The following is a 19,378-nucleotide window of genomic DNA, read 5'->3' on the forward strand; positions in this document are numbered from 1 at the left end:
GCGGTTCCAGCGCTTCTGCCATTACTTTTGTGAACACTCTGGGGAAGATGACTGTACGAAGGGAAATACCCTGAATTGAAGATGCCATATCGATTCCCCCAAGTTGACAGCGAGTCGGAGAAACTTTTGACAAGACTGGGCTATTGGAATGTGTAAATGGGCATCCCTCAGATCCAACGATGTCATGAAACACCCTGGGGATAGAAGCTTTGTCATCGAGTAGATTGTGTCCATCCGGAAGGGTTTGTACCATATTGATTTGTTTAGAATCTTTAGGTTTAGGATCACCCGATTATTGCCAGAGGGTTTCTTTACCAAAAAGATGTGTGAACAGAAGCCCCGGTCTTCCTGTTCCCTGGGGGACTTGGATTACAACTTCCTGCTGTATCCCCTCCTGTAAAAGATACATCATTGCGGAAGCTTTTTCTTTGTCCCTTGGGAGTGGGGTGACAAAGAACCTGCTTGGGGGTGTTTCTGAGAATTGCAGGTTGTAACCCCGGGCGATGATGTTTCTGATGAAGGGACTTGATGTTACTTGCTCCCATTGTGGAAGAAAAAAAAGATAACCTTGCTACCACCGGGAGGAGGTTGTCATTTGCTTTTGGCGGATTGATTCGCACCCCACCTCTTCCTTTGCCCCTCTGGGAGGAGGACCTGGTCTTCTAGTCCTGTTCCCTACCTCTCTGGAACTGAGGAACAGCACGGAACATTTTCTGGAAGGGCTGTTTCTTTTTAGAGGGAAAGGCTTTCTTCCTATCAGCTGTTCTATGTAGGACTGTTTCCAGATCTGGACCGAACAGGAAATCCCCAGAAAAAGGTAATCCGCACAACTTGATTTTAGAAGCAGAAGTCACCTAACCATGTTTTATGCCAAATCGCACGTCTGGCCGAGTTGACCAGAACTGATGATCTTGCAGACATTTTGATTCCACAGAGGCATCAGCCATATATTTTGACTGCCTTTAACACTACTGGGAAAAACTTGAGTAAATCTTTCCTAGAGGCCCCCGACTCCATGTGTCCTTTAAGCTGTTCTAACCAGCATTCCAAATTCCTGGCAACCACTGTGGATGTCATAGTCGGCTTAAGGCTGGATGAGGTGGAATCCCATGCTTTTTTAAGGAGTAAATCTGCCCTCTTGTCCATTGAATCCTTTAAGACACCCATATCCACGAACGCCAAATCTGTGCAACGAGAAACTTGAGAAAAGGCTGCGTCTACCCTGGGCCTTTTATTCCAAACATAGGTCTCATATTCAAAATGGAACCTTCTCCTAAGGGTCTTAGAGAAGAAAGGGGCCCTCTCAGGATCTTTTCTTTAATGGTCTCTGACAGAACCTTATGAACCGGGAATTGGATTGTTTGGATTCATCCAGTTCCTGATACATTCGGTCATGTATGGACAGAGTTGAACCTTCTCTTCCTGGATCTCGAGAGTAGTATAGATTGCTTTGAGCAAATCATCTACTTCCTCTAAAGACAACTTGTATCTGGATGTTCTACTGATGCTGTTTTCATCTTCCTCCTCATCCGTATCCCCGAGGAAAAGAAGTATAATTGCCCCTTCTCCCTCCGAGTCGCTGGCCTCTGCCGACTTTGAGGTGGATGCCACTTTGAGGTGGATGCCAAGGAGCTAGATAAAGTACTTTGCTGGGAATCTGTCTGTGTTGCTGGGACTTTGCCTTACAAGGAATGGACTGAGCTTAAAGAAATTGTTAACTCTTTCACAGACAAAAACAAATCTTTACATTGCTGTGAAGATTCCTCTTTGACAAGGTCTGCTATGCAGGTTTTGCACAGAGGTTTTGGCCATGAATCTCTTAGGAGGTTTTTGCAAGGACACTTCCTTGAAACTGAGGGAGAGCCTTTAGATTTACCTGTGGCTTTAACCTGGAAGCAAACATAAAAAGAAAAGCCACCCATTACCTAACAGCTGGAACTAAAAAAAAAAAAAAAAAACCCAAAGTGAACAGATACTGACCCACAGAGAAAAAGAAAACCCCCCTGTGCCCTAAACCAGCCAACACGGAAAGACAGAATCCTAGCTCAAACTGTAAGGCTGAGAACAGTTTATCACAGCACTCACAGAGCAGGCTCCCACTGGAGGCAGTACAGAAAAAACACAAATAAGGCCAATAGTAAAGAATAGAGGCACCACTGTACCCCTCCTACCTAGGCCTGGCTGGTGCTTGCGGCACCTGCTTCTGTTGCTGCTGCAGCCCTCTCCTCCAATTCATGCAGAGTGCACAGCAGAATGTAAAAAGAACCAAAATCGATGCTTCCCGGAGTCCCCACGCTCTGGGGACCAGAAGCGGATGCACCAACCTTCGACCCGCCCACTGACCCTTGCGTTCCAGCGGACAGAACCAATGCCGCCACGGCCCCGCCGGAAGTCCCGTCTAACGGAACGACGTCGCTCGCCAGCCGGGACCATCATGCAGCAACTGCCGCGAGACGTGGCTCTCTGCCCGGACTGCCTACCAACTCATAACCCGTGGCTCCTGGGCACACAGGCTAGACATCCCGGCGAGGCACTGCTCCCCTGGAAGGACCAGAGGCTCCGGAACACCCCCCTCCAGTACAGCCGGAGAGCGTGCTGGAATGGTCAATAAAATGCAGAGTTCTAGAGGTAAGCCTACCCTTTCTCCACCTGGAGAGAGGAGTGCAGCCTCCCAACTGGTTCCCTGCAGCACTTCCACCATGGCGGAAGAAACACAATAACCGAAGGCATGGTGGAAGGAGGAATTTTAAAGGCTGCAGTGTTTCCTGGAAAAATTGGGTGGAGCTGCGCTCTCTCCAGGTGCTGTCCTGAAAGGCGATTTTGGGAAAAAAAAAGAAGCTACTTCTCTGCTATCCTCTGAAAATCGCTGTCTAGAGGGAAGGTAGAGGAGGTCTCCAGTGTTAACTTAGTCTTTGGGCACATTCACATCTATGCATTGCAGAAATGCACACGTCACCGCAACACACATTACACGCATTCAGATGTTGTGGTGTCATTCATTTTGAAGAGCACCCCAATAAACAAGGCAAAATTTACAAAAAAAAAAAAATGTTGTGGCATGTCTGATTTTTGGGACGTTCCAGTGCATTGGCAGTAGGGATGGACCAATAGGTTTTTTTCAGGGCCTATACTGATATTTTGGTCACAATGTATTGGTATCGGCCGTTATTTTGTACATTTATAGTTTTGAAAAATAAAGACAATTTTTGACACAAATCTGGTACTGAACACGTTAATTTTTGTTTAATGCCGAATGGTTGGCTTGCTGGCACCCTGTGGTGGGTGGCTGGCTGGCACCCTGTGGTGGGTGGCTGGCTTGCTGGCCCCCTGTGGTGGGTGGCTGCCTGGCTTGCTGGCCCCCTGTGGTGGGTGGCTGCCTGGCCCCCTGTGGTGGGTGGCTGGCTGGCTTGCTGGCCCCCTGTGGTAAGTGGGTGGCTGGCACAGGGGCTGTGGGTGGCTGGCTGGTACAGGGCCTGTGGGCGGCTGGCTGGTACAGGGCCTGTGGCTGGCTGGCTTGCTTGCACCCTGTGGTGGATGGCTGGCTGGCACCCTGTGGTGGGTGGCTGGCTGGCACAGGGGCTGCGGGTGGCTGGCACAGGGCCTTTGGGCGGTTGGCTGGTACAGTGCCTGTGGCTGGCTGGCACCCTGTGGTGGGTGGCTGGCTGGCACCCTGTGGTGGGTGGTTGGCTGGCACCCTGTGGTGGGTGGCTGGCACAGGGGCTGCAGGTGGCTGGCTGGTACAGTGCCTGTGGCTGGCTGGCACCCTGTGGTGGGTGGCTGGCTGGCACAGGGCCTGTGGGTGGCTGGTACAGGGCCTGTGGGTGGCTGGCTGGCTAGTACAGGGCATGTGGGTGGCTGGCTGGTACAGGGCCTGTGGATGTGGGTGGCTGGCTGGCACCGAGCTGCTGTGGGTGGGTGTATGGTTGTAAAACACTCCTGCAGAGTAGTCCCAACTCCAGACAAGGCTGTCCAAGGCTAGGGAGCGACCTAAGGCGGCAGAATGACGTCACAAAAATAAATCTGCAATATCGGACAGTTCCGGGGCCGATACCAATATATCGGGGAAAGTGCATATCGGCCTTGCCGAATCGCTCTATCCCTAATTGGCAGCCCATTATTTTTTATGGGCAGTCTTAACCACTTGCTGACCGTATAACTTCGATATACGGCGGCAAAGTGTCACGGCTGATGTGACACTTCCGGGTCTGGGGTGCATGTGCGCCACCGGTGGCCCATTTCCACTGTGATTATATACAGCAGGAGCTGATCGGCGGGTACCACAGACTCGATGTCCACCGGCACCCACCGATCTTTCGGTATAAAGGGAGAATGGCGGTCTGCCTATGTAAACAAGGCAAATTGCTGTTCTGTCAGTACAGAAGGCATGGATCCTGTGTTCCTGCAAAGCAGGGACACCGATCCATGCCTTCCCCTAGTACAAGTGCCTCCCCTACAGTAAGAAAACACCAGCTAGGCACACATTTAACCCTTTGATCACTCCTGATGTTAACCCCTTCCCAGCCAGTGTCATTAGTACAGTGACGGTGAATATTTTTTAGTACTAATCACTGTATTAGTGTCACTGGTCCCCAAGAAGTGTCAAAAGTTTTAGTTAGTGTTGGATTTGTCCGCTGCAATATCGCAGTCCCGCTATAAGTCGCTGATTGTCGCCATTACTAGTAAAAATAAAATAAAATATCCCATAATTTGTATGCTATAACTTTTGCGCAAGCCAATCAAGATTTTTTTTTTTTTTTTACAAAAAATATGTAGCAGAATACATATTGGCCTAAATTGATTAGATAGGTTTTATAGAAGTAAAAAATATTGTTTTTTTTTTTTCAAAAATTGTCGCTCTTTTTTTGTTTATAGCGCAAAAAATAAAAGCCCGCAGAGATGATCAAATACCACCAAAAGAAAGCTCTATTTATGGGATGAAAAAGGACATAAATATGTTGTTTTTTGGGTACAGCGGTAGGTGAATAGTGCGGCTATATTGATATTGATGACGCGAGAGTAACACACCCTATACACTGATCACTTGCTTTATTTGGGTACAGAGTTGTGTAAATAAGTATCAATATTACAGGTGCTCGCCAAGCATCCTAAAGGCGTTCTGACAGTCTACCCGTAACTGTAGATAAATGAGGTCCCTCCGTTTTAGCAGATGAAGGATAGCCTTACTGAAATGTACATTTACAATTCCCATACCTGTGTGTTCTCGTTCTCCTGCTCTCTCACGTGTAGGCCTCGCTCCAGTTCACAGACTTTCTCCCTCAGGGTTGCCATAGTGACATCTTGTTGGTTTAACTTTGCAGTCAGGCCATAGAGGTCTGCCTTCAGAGTCTCCAGGCCGGCACCCCCATCATTTTTATTCTGGGGATCTTTCTCAGCCTGTAAACACAGAGCAAAGACTGTATTATTAGGTGTCCATCTCCACAGCATATACAGATCACTCAAAAGACATATTACTTTAAAGGGTTAGTTTATCTTTACCAAAAAACTGCCTAAGTAAGAGCTTGTGTTACTGGGAAGGAATTTACTATTCGCAGTTACATCATCAGCAGCACTTCAAATGTGGTCTATGCTATAGAATGCACATCATGCAGACTACAATATGTGGTGTGCACTTCACGTTCTTTGCGAGTTAGAATCAGTGAACACTACCACGGTGCTTCTGATATTAATGAAAAGGGACTGTCCAATTTCTCGAAACACCTTAAACATATTCATGCACATGAGCTCTTTTGTGGCTTGGAAAGGGTTACGGGATCTCCCCGTGGGGGCGACTACCACTGGAAGCTCCTAGAATGGGAGGTCTGGTGGATTTTCAACCTTCATTCAAGAATCCCTGCAGGTATGAACTACAAATATGATGTGGATCTTTTTCTAAAAGTAGAACAGGACAACTATTTAGATAAGTATTCTGATAATGTTATAGCAAAAATTTATATTTTATAAACTAGAAGTTGTTTAGGTTCTTATTACTTTTTTGTTGTTTAGATTACATATTTTCCTTTCATACTGGTTACATTCGGATTAGATGTACACTGCTCAAAAAAATAAAAGGAACGCTTTGAAAACACATCAGACCTCAATGGGGATAAATCTCTTGCTGGATAGCTATACTGATATGGACTGGGTAATGTGTTATAAACAAAAGGATGCCACATCGTTGGATGGAAATGAAAATAATCAATTTACTACAGAGGGCTGAACTTAACCACTTCCATACAGAGCAGTTTGACACCCTTCCTGCCCAGACCAATTTTCAGCTTTCAGCACTCTCACACTTTGAATGACAATTGCTCAGTCATGCTACACTGTAACCAAACAAAATTTTTATCATTTTTTTCACACAAATAGAGCTTTCTTTTGGTGGTATTTGATCACAACTGGGGTTTTTTTTTTTCGTGATATATGCAAAAAAAGAGCAAAAATTTTGAAAAAAAAACACTTTTTTTTAGTTTCAATTATAAAATTTTGCAAAAAATAAATTTTTCTTCATACATTTGGGCCAAAATGTATACTGCTACATGTCTCTGGTAAAATGAACCCAAATTAGTGTATATTATTTAGTCTGTGTGAAAGTTATTGAGTCTAGAAGCTATGGTACCAATTACTGAAAATTGATCACACCAGATGTACTGACTGCCTATCTCCTTTCTTGAGGCCCTGAAATGTCAGGACAGTACAAATACCACCCAAATGACCCCTTTTTGTAAAGTAGACAGTCCAAGGTATTTAGTAAGAGGCATGGTGGGTTTTTTGAAGTTGTAATTTTTTCCCACAATTCTTGGGAAAATGAAGAAAAAAAATTTTTTTTCTTTTTTTTCCCACAAAGGTGTCAATTTATAAGCCATTTCTAACACATAGCATGTACACAGCAAAAATTACACCCAAAAATACATTCTGCTACTCCTTCCGAGTATGGCGATACCACATGTGTGAGACTTTTACACAGCCTGGCCACAAAAAGAGACTCCACGTCCAAGAAGCGCCTTCAGGCGTTCTAGGAGCATAAATACACATAAAACTTTCTTACTACCTATCACACTTTTCCAGGCCCTAGAGCACCAATACAATGGAAACACCCACAAAATGACCCCATTTTGGAAAGAAAACACTCCAACGTATATTCTATGAGGCATTATGGGTCGTTTGAACATGTCATTTTTTTCCACAAGTTTTTGGAAAATGTGGGAAACAAATGAAAACCTTTTTTTTTTTTACACAAAGTTGTCAATTTATAGGATATTTCTAACACATAGCATGTAAATAGCAAAAATTACACCCCAAAATACATTCTGCTACTCCTCCTGAGTATGGCGATACCACATGTGTGAGACTTTTACACAGCCTGGCCACATAAAGAGACTCCACATTCAACTAGCACCTTCAGGCGTTCTAGGAGCATAAATTACACACATCATTTTCGGACTACCTATCACACTTCTGAAGGCCCTAGAGCACCAAGACAATGGAAACACCCACAAAATGACCCCATTTTGGAAAGTAAACACTCCAACGTATATTCTATGAGGCATTATGGGTCTTTTGAACGCGTCATTTTTTTCCACAAGTTTTTGGAAAATGTGGGAAAAAAATGAAAACCTTTTTTTTTTTTTTACACAAAGTTGTCAATTTATAGGATATTTCTAACACATAGCATGTAAATAGCAAAAATTACACCCCAAAATACATTCTGCTACTCCTCCTGAGTATGGCGATACCACATGTGTGAGACTTTTACACAGCCTGGCCACATAAAGAGACTCCACATTCAACTAGCACCTTCAGGCGTTCTAGGAGCATAAATTACACACATCATTTTCGGACTACCTATCACACTTCTGAAGGCCCTAGAGCACCAACACAATGGAAACACCCACAAAATGACCCCATTTTGGAAAGCAAACACTCCAACGTATATTCTATGAGGCATTATGGGTCTTTTGAACGCGTCATTTTTTTCCAAAAGTTTTTGGAAAATGTGGGAAAAAAATGAAAACCTTTTTTTTTTTTACACAAAGTTGTCAATTTATAGGATATTTCTAACACATAGCATGTAAATAGAAAAAATTACACCCCAAAATACATTCTGCTACTCCTCCTGAGTATGGCGATACCACATGTGTGAGACTTTTACACAGCCTGGCCACATAAAGAGACTCCACATTCAACTAGCACCTTCAGGCGTTCTAGGAGCATAAATTACACACATCATTTTCGGACTACCTATCACACTTCTGAAGGCCCTAGAGCACCAAGACAATGGAAACACCCACAAAATGACCCCATTTTGGAAAGCAAACACTCCAACGTATATTCTATGAGGCATTATGGGTCTTTTGAACGCGTCATTTTTTTCCAAAAGTTTTTGGAAAATGTGGGAAAAAAATTAAAACCTTTTTTTTTTACACAAAGTTGTCAATTTATAGGATATTTCTAACACATAGCATGTAAATAGCAAAAATTACACCCCAAAATACATTCTGCTACTCCTCCTGAGTATGGCGATACCACATGTGTGAGACTTTTACACAGCCTGGCCACATAAAGAGACTCCACATTCAAGAAGCAGCTTCAGGCGTTCTAGGAGCATAAATTACACACAACATTTTCGGACTACCTATCACACTTCTAAAGGCCCTAGAGCACCAAGACAATGGAAACACCCACAAAATGACCCCATTTTGGAAAGCAAACACTCCAACGTATATTTTATGAGGCATTATGGGTCTTTTGAACGTGTCATTTTTTTCCACAAGTTTTTGGAAAATGTGGGAAAAAAATTAAAACCTTTCTTTTTTTACACAAAGTTGTCGATTTATTGAATATTCCTAACACATAGCATGTATACAGCAAAAATGACACCCCAAAATACATTCTGCCACTCCTCCTGAGTATGGCGATACCACATGTGTGAGACTTTTTCACAGCCTAGCCATATAGAGGGACCCAACATCCAAGGAGCCCCATCATGCATCCTAGCCACTTGCCTAGGCCTATTTTTGACATTTGGTGTTTACAAGCTAAAATCAGTTGTTTTTACTAGAAAACTACTTAGAACCCCCAAACATTATATATTTTTTTTTAGCAGAGACCCTAGAGAATAAAATAGAGATTATTGCAATATTTTTTATCACACCGTATTTGCGCAGCGGTCTTCCAAACGCAATTTTTTTTTAAAAAAATCACTTTTTTTAATTAAAAAATAAGAAACCAGTAAAAATAGCCCAATTTTTTTCCATAATGTGAAAGATAATGTTATGCCGAGTAAATAGATACCCAACATGTCATGCTTCAAAATTGCGCACGCTCACGGAATGGCGACAAACTTTGGTACTTAAATATCCCCATAGGCGACATTTTAAAAATTTCTACAGGTTGCCATCTTTGAGTTACAGAGGAGGTCTAGGGCTCAAATTATTGCTCTTGCTCTAACGATTGCGGCGATACCTCACATGTGTGGTTTGAACACCGTTTACATATGTGGGCGGGGTTTCCGTATGCTTTCGCTTCTGCGCGCGAGCTAACGGGGACAGGGTGCTTTAATTTTTTTTTTTTTTTTTTTTTTTACTATTTATTTTATTTATTATTTTTTATTTTTACACCGTTTAAAAAAAAAAAAAAAATTGATCATTTTTATTTCTATTACAAGGAATGTAAACATTTCTTGTAATAGAAATAGGCACGACAGGACCTCTTTTTTGTAAGATCTGGGGTCAAAAAGTCCTCAGATCTCACAAGTACACTAAAAGATAGAAAAAAAAAAAAATAAAATAAAATGAAAAAAAAAAAAGGGACTTTTAAGCTGGTTGCTAGGCAACAACATTTGCCGTAGCTCCGGTCCTCCAAGACCATAGAGTTGAGTGAGGGCAAGCTTGCCCTCACTCAACATCCTGTCCATGAGGATCCGGGACCGGATCGTTTTCCCCGCTGCCGGTGGGTCCGGTAAGCGGGGAAAAGGACCGGGACGCGGCGGGAGGGGGGGGGGTCACCTCTTCCGCCATCCCGGAAGGGTGATCCCACGGCGAATCCGCCGCTGGGACCACCCTTATCGGAAAGCCAACTGTCCACCGTTTAAAAAAATACCAGGGTTATGGCAGCTATCTGCTGCCATAACACCGGTTTTTAGGTTTAAACCGAGAACGTATATATACATTGGCCGGTTGGCAAGTGGCTAGGGACATAAATCACACACATAAATTCCTGACAACCTATCACATTGTTGAAGGCCCCTAACACATAGCATAATACATACAAAATACATTCTGCTGAGCAAAGGATAAACAAAAAAATACCTGTGGTTTTAGCAGTGCAGTGGTTCAGGCAGCAGGCAGGAACGTAGACAGCGACAGTGAAAGGATTGTCCAGGCAGCAGGCAGGAATAGTGTCCATAGTCAGTACAGGCAGCAGGCACAGATATTGTCAGCACAGCCAAAGCATTGGTCCAGGTAGCAGGCAGGTCAGCAGCAGAAAAAGGATTGTCCATGCAGCAGGCAGGAATACTGTCCATAATTAGTACAGGCAGCAGGCAGAGATATGGTCAGTACAGCCCAATTATTGGTCCAGGTAACAGGCACATGTTCCATAAAAAGTCCTGGGTCAGTGCAGGCAGGGATATGATCAGCACAGCCAAAGTATTGGTCCAGGCAGCAGGCAGGACCATGAAGCTTAGGGCCTCGGTCGGGAAAGAATGGGGACAGGGGTAGAGGCTTCTCCCACCCAAATCGCTTTGAAGCCTCCGGACTCCAGACCCTGTTCTGAGTTTACAAACCCAGAGAAATCCAAAAACTGGTTTTCTCATATCAGAACACTATATTCTGAAGCCCCTCACAAAAGTGAGACCCCTGTGTCATTTTGAATCCCACTACTACAGTAGCAGGGCGAAGGATCAGTTTAAGTGGCAGGCAAAAAACATGGTCGTAACAGGCCGAGGTCAGTGCAGGTAAAAGGCAGAAATTCGACGGTAGGCTAAGGCAAAATCCATAAACAATCCAGGGTCAGTTCACTTGAAAGGCAGAAACATGGCGGATAAACAATGCAGACGGCAGGCAGAGGCATCGTCGATAAACAGTCCAGGGTCAGTTCACTTGAAAGGCAGAAACATGGCGGATAAACAATGCAGACGGCAGGCAGAGACATAGTCGATATACAGGCCAGGGTCGGTTCACAAGGAAGGCAGTAATATGGTTGGTTGAGGCAGCAGGAAAATATTCAGCAGTGAAATATGGGCTAAAAGTTTAGGGCAGTGTGATATATTTTGAAGCATTCTCCAATGCAAAGGCCAGGTTGGGAGGGACAATCGGGACAATGGAAACTGGTGTCTTTCCTAATTCCTCTTTTGCCACACACCCGACACCTTTTTTGGCGTCTTCTTCCGGTTTGTGATGGTGGGATACGGAAAGGGAAATGGCGCTCATGAAGTCTGCTGACACAATCCGAACGAATGATTTCTGGGGGGGATCCTTGCTGGTAAATCAGGGCAGTGGCAATGTCTTCAATAAACTGGAGGAAGGGGATTGGTCTTGTTGTGGACTTTTTATAGGTGACAAAGGCATTGTACATGGCCAAATGGAAAAAGTACATTGCAAGCTTTTTGTACCAAAAGACGGTCTTTCGTGTCGGGAGATAGGGCTGCAGCATTTGATCGTTTAAATCCACACCCCCCCATGTACTTATTGTACTCGTGGATGCAAGCAGGCTTTTGAACGGAACCGCGTCGTCTTCGAATTTCCACTGAGCTGTCATCGTGGATGGTGGACATGAGGTAAACGTCCTTACTGTCCCTCCACTTCAAAGCCATTACCTCCTCGTTCCTAAGGCTTGCGGATTCCCCAATTCGTAATTGAGTGGTGATAAGACTCTGCGGGAAGCCCTTCCGATTTTTTCTTACTGTACCGCATGCCAGGGTTTTCTTCAGGTACAGGTGGCGGAAAAGGGGCAAACTGGTGTAATAGTTGTCCATATAAATATGGTACCCCTTTTGCAGCAATGGGAAGGCTAGGTCCCAGACAATCTTCCCACTTACTCCCATGTACGTTGGGCACTCAGGGGGCTGGAGCTCAGAGTCTCTGCCTTCGTACACGCGAAAGGCGTACACATATCCCGTTTTACTTTCGCAGAGCTTGTTTAGTTTTAAGCCGTACCTAGCCCTCTTGCTGGGAATATACTGCTTAAATGCCAGCCGGCCTGTGAAGTGGACCAGTGATTCGTCCACAGCGATCTTTTGGTCAGGGACATAGACTTCGGGGAACCGTCTAGAAAAGTAATCAATTAGGGGGCGAATTTTGTAGAGTTTATCGTAATTGGGATCATCTCGGGGAGGGCACTGGGAATTATCGTTGAAATGCAGGAAGCGCATTATAGCATCATAGCGGGACCTGGGCATGACTGAAGAATAAATTGGCATGTGGTGGATGGGTTGGGTGGACCAATAAGAGTGCAGCTCATTTTTTTTTGTAACCCCCATATTGATTGTAAGGCCCAAAAACACTTTGAACTCTTCCGTTGTTAGGGGTCTCCATTCAAAAGGACGGGAATGATATGAGGTGGGGTTGTTCAAGATAAACTGTTGGGCAAAAAGATTGGTTTGGTCCACGATGTTTTGAAGGAACTCCAAAGGGAAAAATAAATTAAAAAAATCAATCAGAATAAAATTTTCGGTGTTGACCTGCAAACCTGGCTGTGCTGTGAAGGGGGGGATTGTAGCTGACCCAGAGCTAGAAGGCAGCCACAATGGGTTTGCCAAGGCATCCGGAAGCTGCATTTGGGCTCTTCTTCTTTGGGGCTGGTGTGAAATCCCAGTACTTGTACTGGGCATTTCCTCCTGGGGTCCAGCGCCGTTGGCGTTTGCCGATTGGCCATTGGCGCTGCTGGTGTCTGCCTGATTTTCAGTGCGGCGTCTTTTAGGCCGAACTTCTTCCTCCTCCGATTCAGTGCCGGATGTAAAGCCTTCAAAGGGCTCAAATTCTGAACCGGATTCAGAAATTGTTTCAGCGTCGGAAGGTGAGAGCTCCCCGCTGCCGTCACTCATCATGGATATCATTTCACAGGCCTCTTCGGCAGAGAAAACCCTTTTGGACTGTGACATGGTGGCTGTATGAAGGGTGACAGGTAATCGGGTACTTTGCTGGGCAGGTGACAGGCAGGTGATAGGTACTGATGGGTACTGATGAGTAGTACTGATTCTGATAGGTGTTACTGATGGGTACTGATCAGTACTGATACTGATAGGTACTGATGAGTACTGATGGGTACTGATAGGTACTGATGAGTACTGATGGGTACTGATGGGTACTGATGAGCAGGCGGCAAGTAATCAGGTACTTCAGGCGTCAGGTACTCTGATGAGCAGTTGGAAGGTACTCGGGTACTCTGATGAGCAGTTGGAAGGTACTCGGGTACTCTGATGGGTAGGTGGAAGGTACTCGGGTATGCTGATGGGTAGGTGACAGGTACTCGGGTACCCTGATGGGTAGGTGACAGGTACTCGGGTACCCTGATGGGCAGGGAAAAGGTACTCGGGTACGCTGATGGGCAGTTGACAGGTACTCAGATGGGCAGGTGACAGGTACTCAGATGGGCAGGTGACAGGTACTCAGATGGGCAGGTGACAGGTCCTCTTTATTTGATGGGGGCAATCAGGGCACAGTAATGGTACAGTACTCTCACTGGTAACTCACTGTTAGCTGATCTCCTCACACTGGATCGGTGTGTGAGGAGAAGAGCCTGGTAACAGTGAGTTACCCTCATCTTTGTTGACATTTGTGACCGGCTGTGATTGGACACAGCCGGTCACGTGGTAAAGAGCCAATTTCATTGGCTCTTTACCAAGATCGGGGATTGGCTCTGTCCAAGGGACGAGCCTCGTCCCCGATCGCTGCTCTGCGCGCCTCCGGGGGCGCGCATTGCAGAGAGAACGAGCGGCTCGTGCTTGAGCCGCTCATGTGATCGGCTGTGATTGACACAGCCGATCACGTGGTAAACAGCCAATTTCTATTGGCTGTTTACCTCGATCAGGGATGGGCTATGTCCGAGGGACGAGCCTCATCCCTGATCGCGCCGCTGCGCGCCGCCGGGAGCGCGCACTGGAGGCTAGAACGGGCCGACGTCATATGACGGCGGCCCGGATCTAGACAACCACTTTGCCGACGTCATTTAACATGACGCGGTATGGAAGTGGTTAAAGATACCCTCAAAAGTCAAAGTGAAAAAATGATGCAGCAAGCTAGCCCATTTTGCTGACATTTCATTGCAGCAACTCAAAATGGTACTCAGTAATTTGTATGGCCCGCATGTGTTTGTATACATGCCTGACAATGTCGGGGCATGCTCCTAATGAGATGACAGATGGTGTCCTGGGGTAATTCCTCCCAGATCTGGACCAGGACATCACTGAGCTCCTGAACAGACTGAGGTGCAACCTGGAGGCGTCAGATGGACTGAAACATAAATTTCCCAGAGGTGCTCTATTGGATTTAGGTCAGGCGAGCATGGGGGTCATTCAATGGTATCAATTCCTTTACTCTTCAGGAACTGGCTGCATACTCTCGCCACATAAGGCTGGGCATTGTCCTGCACTAGGAGGAACCCAGGACCCACTGTACCAGTGTAGGCTTTGACAATGGGTCCAAGGATTTCATCCCGATACCTAATGGCAGTCAGGGTGCCATTGTCTAGCCTGTGAAGGTCTGTGCATCCCTCCATGGATATGCCCCCCAGACCATCACTGACCCATCACCAAACCGATCATGCTGAATGATGTTACAGGCAGCATAACGTTCTCCACAGCTTCTCCAGACCCTTTCATGTCTGTCACATGTGCTCAGGGTGAACCTGCTCTCATCTGTGAAAAGCACTGGGTGCCAGTGGCGGACCTGCCAATTCTGGTGTTCAATGGCAAATACCAATCTAACTTCATGGTGCTAGGCAGTGAACAAAGGACCCACTAGAGGACGTCGGGCCCTCAGGCCACCCTCATGAAGTTTGTTTCTGATTGTTTTGTCAGACATTAACACCAGTGGCCTGTTGAAGGTCATTTTGTAGGGCTCTGGCAGTGCTCACCCTGTTCCTCATTGCATAAAAGGAACAGATACAAGTCCTGCTGATGGGTTAATGACCTTCTATGGACCCGTCTAGCTCTCCTAGAGTAACTGCCTGTCTCCTGGAATCTCCTCCATGCTTTCAAGACTTGTTTCGGTTGCAAAGGCAAACCTTATTGATGTGCCATCCAGGAGGAGTTGGACTGCCTGTGCAACCTCCTCTATAGCAGTGGTCCTCAACTCCGGGCCCACTAACAGGCCAGATTTTAAGTATTACCTTGGGGATATGCAGACTAGAGTACTGCAATCACTGAGCAGCAAATTATATCACCTGGGATGTATTTCAGTTATCTTGCAAACCTGGCCTGTTAGTGGGCCCTGAGGGCCAGGGTTGAGGACCACTGCTCTATAGGGTCCAGGTATTGCCTTATGATACCATTAGTGACACTGACCCTAGCAAAAATGCAAAACTAGTGAAAAACAGTCAGAAAAATTAATGTCTCTAGCTTTCTCAGTGCCATGTCTGTTTACCAATCAAGCTATTTGTATTTTTAATTAGCACAATTGTTTTATTGCTTGTTGGGTAGGGGGGAGTTTTTTGCACTATATTATACTCTGTATATCACTTTATTTTTGTGCTGTGATCAAGGCAGTTTGCTGAAATGTGTTAGACCATTTTGTATACACTTAACATGTAACTAATAAATCTTGCATATGGACTTGGAGTTGCTGGCTCTCATTGGATTTGCATGTAGGTAAGATAAAAAAAAAAAAAAAACTGTGCAGCCTTGACTAAAGTTGAATAAGGCCGTTGCTATAGGTGTAGGCCGTTTAAGTACCTTATGCCTCAGCCTGACTGGAATACTCTCAGGACATTGCTAGGACGTTGCTAAGCCAGGCCTAGTCATTGCTGCTCACCTCCTTCCTCACAGGGGTGAGCTCTTTCTCAGATTCAAACCTCACATGCTCGCTCTCCCCTGATGCAGTAGCTCTGAGCTAAGCGTTTGAGAGCTCACTTAACTCACTGAGTAACAGCTGTGCCTCTCTTAGCAACAGCCTGGCAACATCCTGGGAGTTTTCACGTCAGGCTTCATGAGGTAAATACAGTAAATGGCCTACACCTATAGCAAGGGTATTATTCAACTTTTTTTTTTTTTTTTTTTAACAACCAGGATTACTCTTGAACATATAAGTGGTACAAGTAACAACAGACATCAAAAAATAATGCACAGCAGTTATGTATTGCACATTATAAGGCAGAAGGGTACAATGCACACAGATTGGTATTCTACATCAAACCAGTGAAATGTAATTGTGACAGAAGGAGGGTCAGGGAGGAAGAAATCAACACTCCCAAGGATAGCAGGGGATTCACAAAAAGGTACACCCCCAATTCCCATGGGAAGGAAATACTAAAACATTCCAACAATGGTTGGAAAAGACCTTCATCTAGAACTGTGCCACCCGAGGACATGTCCAGAACACGTGAAAATATCTGCCTACAGTCGTATGGTACCTAGTAAAATCAGACCGATGTGAATAGATTCTGTGCAGCCGTTATGGCGTGAAGCATACTCTGTGTAGAAACTTCGTGTGAATTAATTTATCTCCGAAGAAATAACAAACCTGGAGCTAACTAACCAGGGCTGGAATATCTGCCTGCCACTGTTCCCACATCTTAGAAGACTCCACACTAAGTAGCGCCAAGTAAAGCGTAGACAAGGGTTTAATCAGAGATTCCTGCGAGAGAAGATCCTAAATCAGATCCATCCCTAGCAGAGGAGGGTAAGGAAACTGGGATTGAGCTGCATGCTGTAACTGGTAGTAGCGGAAATACATCCATCGGGGTAAACCAAAGTGAGAGGACAGTTCCCTGAAAGTTAGTGGTATACCTGCTGACAATGTCTCAAAGTCTCCTAAAACCATTCTTGGCCCAGATCTGAGGGTCAGGAAGCATCCTAAAGTGAGGGAGAGAGGGTTTCCCCAAAAGGGGTGATAGGGAGACCAGCGACTTGGCTGCCTGAAATGTTTCCTAGCTGCAGTCTAAACCCAAAGTGTAACTGTGGTAGGAAGAGGAGGCTCTAGATCCCCTGTATACAAAATTACTTAATTCCATAAAGGGACCCCAATAAGGCAGCTTTCAAGCAGACCATTGCATTCACCTGAGAACCCGTAAACCACCATCGGGAGGTGACCAAGACCGCAGCCCAGTAGTAGAATTTGTTTTCATCTACAGATGCCTCTTTTTTGCATAGGCCGTTTTTTAGTAACAAAAAATTGAACCTTTAAAGTGATATAAAAGCCTAACTAAAAACAGTGGAATCAGACATAAAATAATGGATTTATATTCTTTCAAGGGCTGATGTGGCCATTCACTATAGCAGTATTTCTCAACCACCAGGCCCGTGGCCTATTTCTGGGCTGTATTATTCCTTCTCCTGGGCCTACAGCCACCTGCACATCTCCTAACCTCCCGCGTTGCCCCCAGGCTCCCATAGTGGCCCACAGTGCCCCCAGGTCCCTTGAGAACTCTCAGCCTCCACAGTACCCCTAACAGTGTCCCACAATGCCCCTGAACCTCCCACAGTGCTCTCCAGCCTCCTCATCCTCTACAGGGTCAACAAGTGTGCCACAGAGTCCCCAAACCTACTTCACTAACTGCCAACCCTCCTGCAGTGACACCCAAACCCATCCAGCATTTTAAAACGTAGTTTGCATTCCCATACTGCAGGAGTATAAATTGTATACTTTACTGTTGGGACATAGGAGGTTTTGGAAAAATTTACCATGCCATGGTCTCAAGGTTGAGAACCACTAACTTCTTTAAGATGTTTCCCGGCTACATACAACATATATATGCATATATTACACAGGACACAATCTCTGTTAATAGTTAATAAGGCTTTGCTGTAATTGTAATGGTGTGTGTTCTTAAATGACACATTAGAATCAATAAAAGTCATGGTAGAAAAAAAAAAAAGAAGAAAAAAAAAAAAAAGAGGGTTGAGAACCACTGCTTTGTCAGACTCATGCTTTGACATGGTTTTATTAATTAGACCCCCTCTTCATATCTGTAATATGCCATTTCTATGGTCAATATTTTTCTGCGATCAGTGTCCCCAATATGCGAAGGAGGGGGTGGGTGGGCCCCTTAAGGATTACGAACTCTCGGTCCCTTTAGAAAGTAGCACAAAGGGTTATGAACTGCATCCAGGAGCACCTCCAACTCCCCTGGTCCCTGCTACTAACAGCAGGAAATGTCAGCCCACCAAGCTCCTTCTTCACCAGTCTCCCCATCTGACTCTTCATCATTCTACCAGAATGACTGTTGAGATCTCTCGGGGCAAGGTTAAAGAAGATTTAGGCACACCACTATCTTACAGGGAGATCTGCTACATGTGGCAGTCTCTCCCCTTGTAGGTTCCTGACCATGCTGTAGTACTCACACTGTCCTGCCTGCTCCTGCTGCCTCTCAGGGAAGACTCCTTCCAATTGATAATAAACTGGAAAGTTTGTTGTCCAACAGTGCATAAAAAAAAATAAATAAAAAAACAAATGTAACAAAAATACAAATGCATAATATTTATCACTGAAGGTTTTGGATTTTGGAATATTCTTTTGTTCCTTAATAAGGGTTTATTTTTTTGTAATGCCATTTGTGCCTTTGTTGCATATCGGTGACAGCGCGGTGCGAGTTTGACCAGCCATTTGTCACATGATGATGAAGGTGGGCGAGGTCAGATATATTACATTATGGGGAATATTTACTAAAATGGGTGCACACAGAATCTGGTGCAGCTCTGCATAGTAAGCAGTCAGGTTTTATTGTCAAAGCTGAATTGAACAAGCTGAAGAAAAACGGTTATCTACGCACAGCTGCACCAAAATTCTGTGTGCACCAGTTTTAGCAAATCTCCCTTATGTGTTCTACTACAAATGCATAAGTCAGCCAGCAGCCTTATGTGCTGTACTACAAATGTAGGAGTCAATAAGCGGTACTATGTGTTCCACTACAAATGAGGAGTCAACCAGCAGTCCTATGTGTTCTACTACAGATGTAGGAAGTAGTCAAAGGCCTTATGTGCTCTACTACACATTTAGGAGTCAACCAAAGACCTAATGTCCTCTGCTACAAATGTAGGAGTCAACCAGGGGCCTTGTGTGCTCTACTACAAATGTAGGAGTCAACCAAAGACCTTGTGTGCTCTACTACAAATGTAGGAGTCAACCAAAGACCTAATGTGCTCCGCTACAAATGTAGCAGTCAGAGGCCTTTTGTGCTCTACTACAAATGTAGGAGTCAACCAAAGACCTTGTGTGCTCTACTA

General features: G+C 45.1%; 1 protein-coding gene across 1 annotated transcript in view; it reads right to left on the reverse strand.

The window, feature by feature from the left end:
• The window catches only part of DEUP1 (deuterosome assembly protein 1), a 101,596-nt gene that overhangs the window by 25,027 nt on the left and 57,191 nt on the right, over positions 1-19,378 (reverse strand). Inside the window, exon 10 of the mRNA XM_082245865.1 lies at positions 5,212-5,394. Within this exon, the coding sequence (XP_082101991.1) occupies positions 5,212-5,394 (183 nt within the window). The remainder of the gene's footprint in view (positions 1-5,211; positions 5,395-19,378) is intronic.

This window comes from Pelophylax lessonae (genome assembly GCF_965119305.1).
Source record: "Pelophylax lessonae genome assembly, chromosome: 2".
Lineage (NCBI taxonomy): Eukaryota > Metazoa > Chordata > Amphibia > Anura > Ranidae > Pelophylax > Pelophylax lessonae.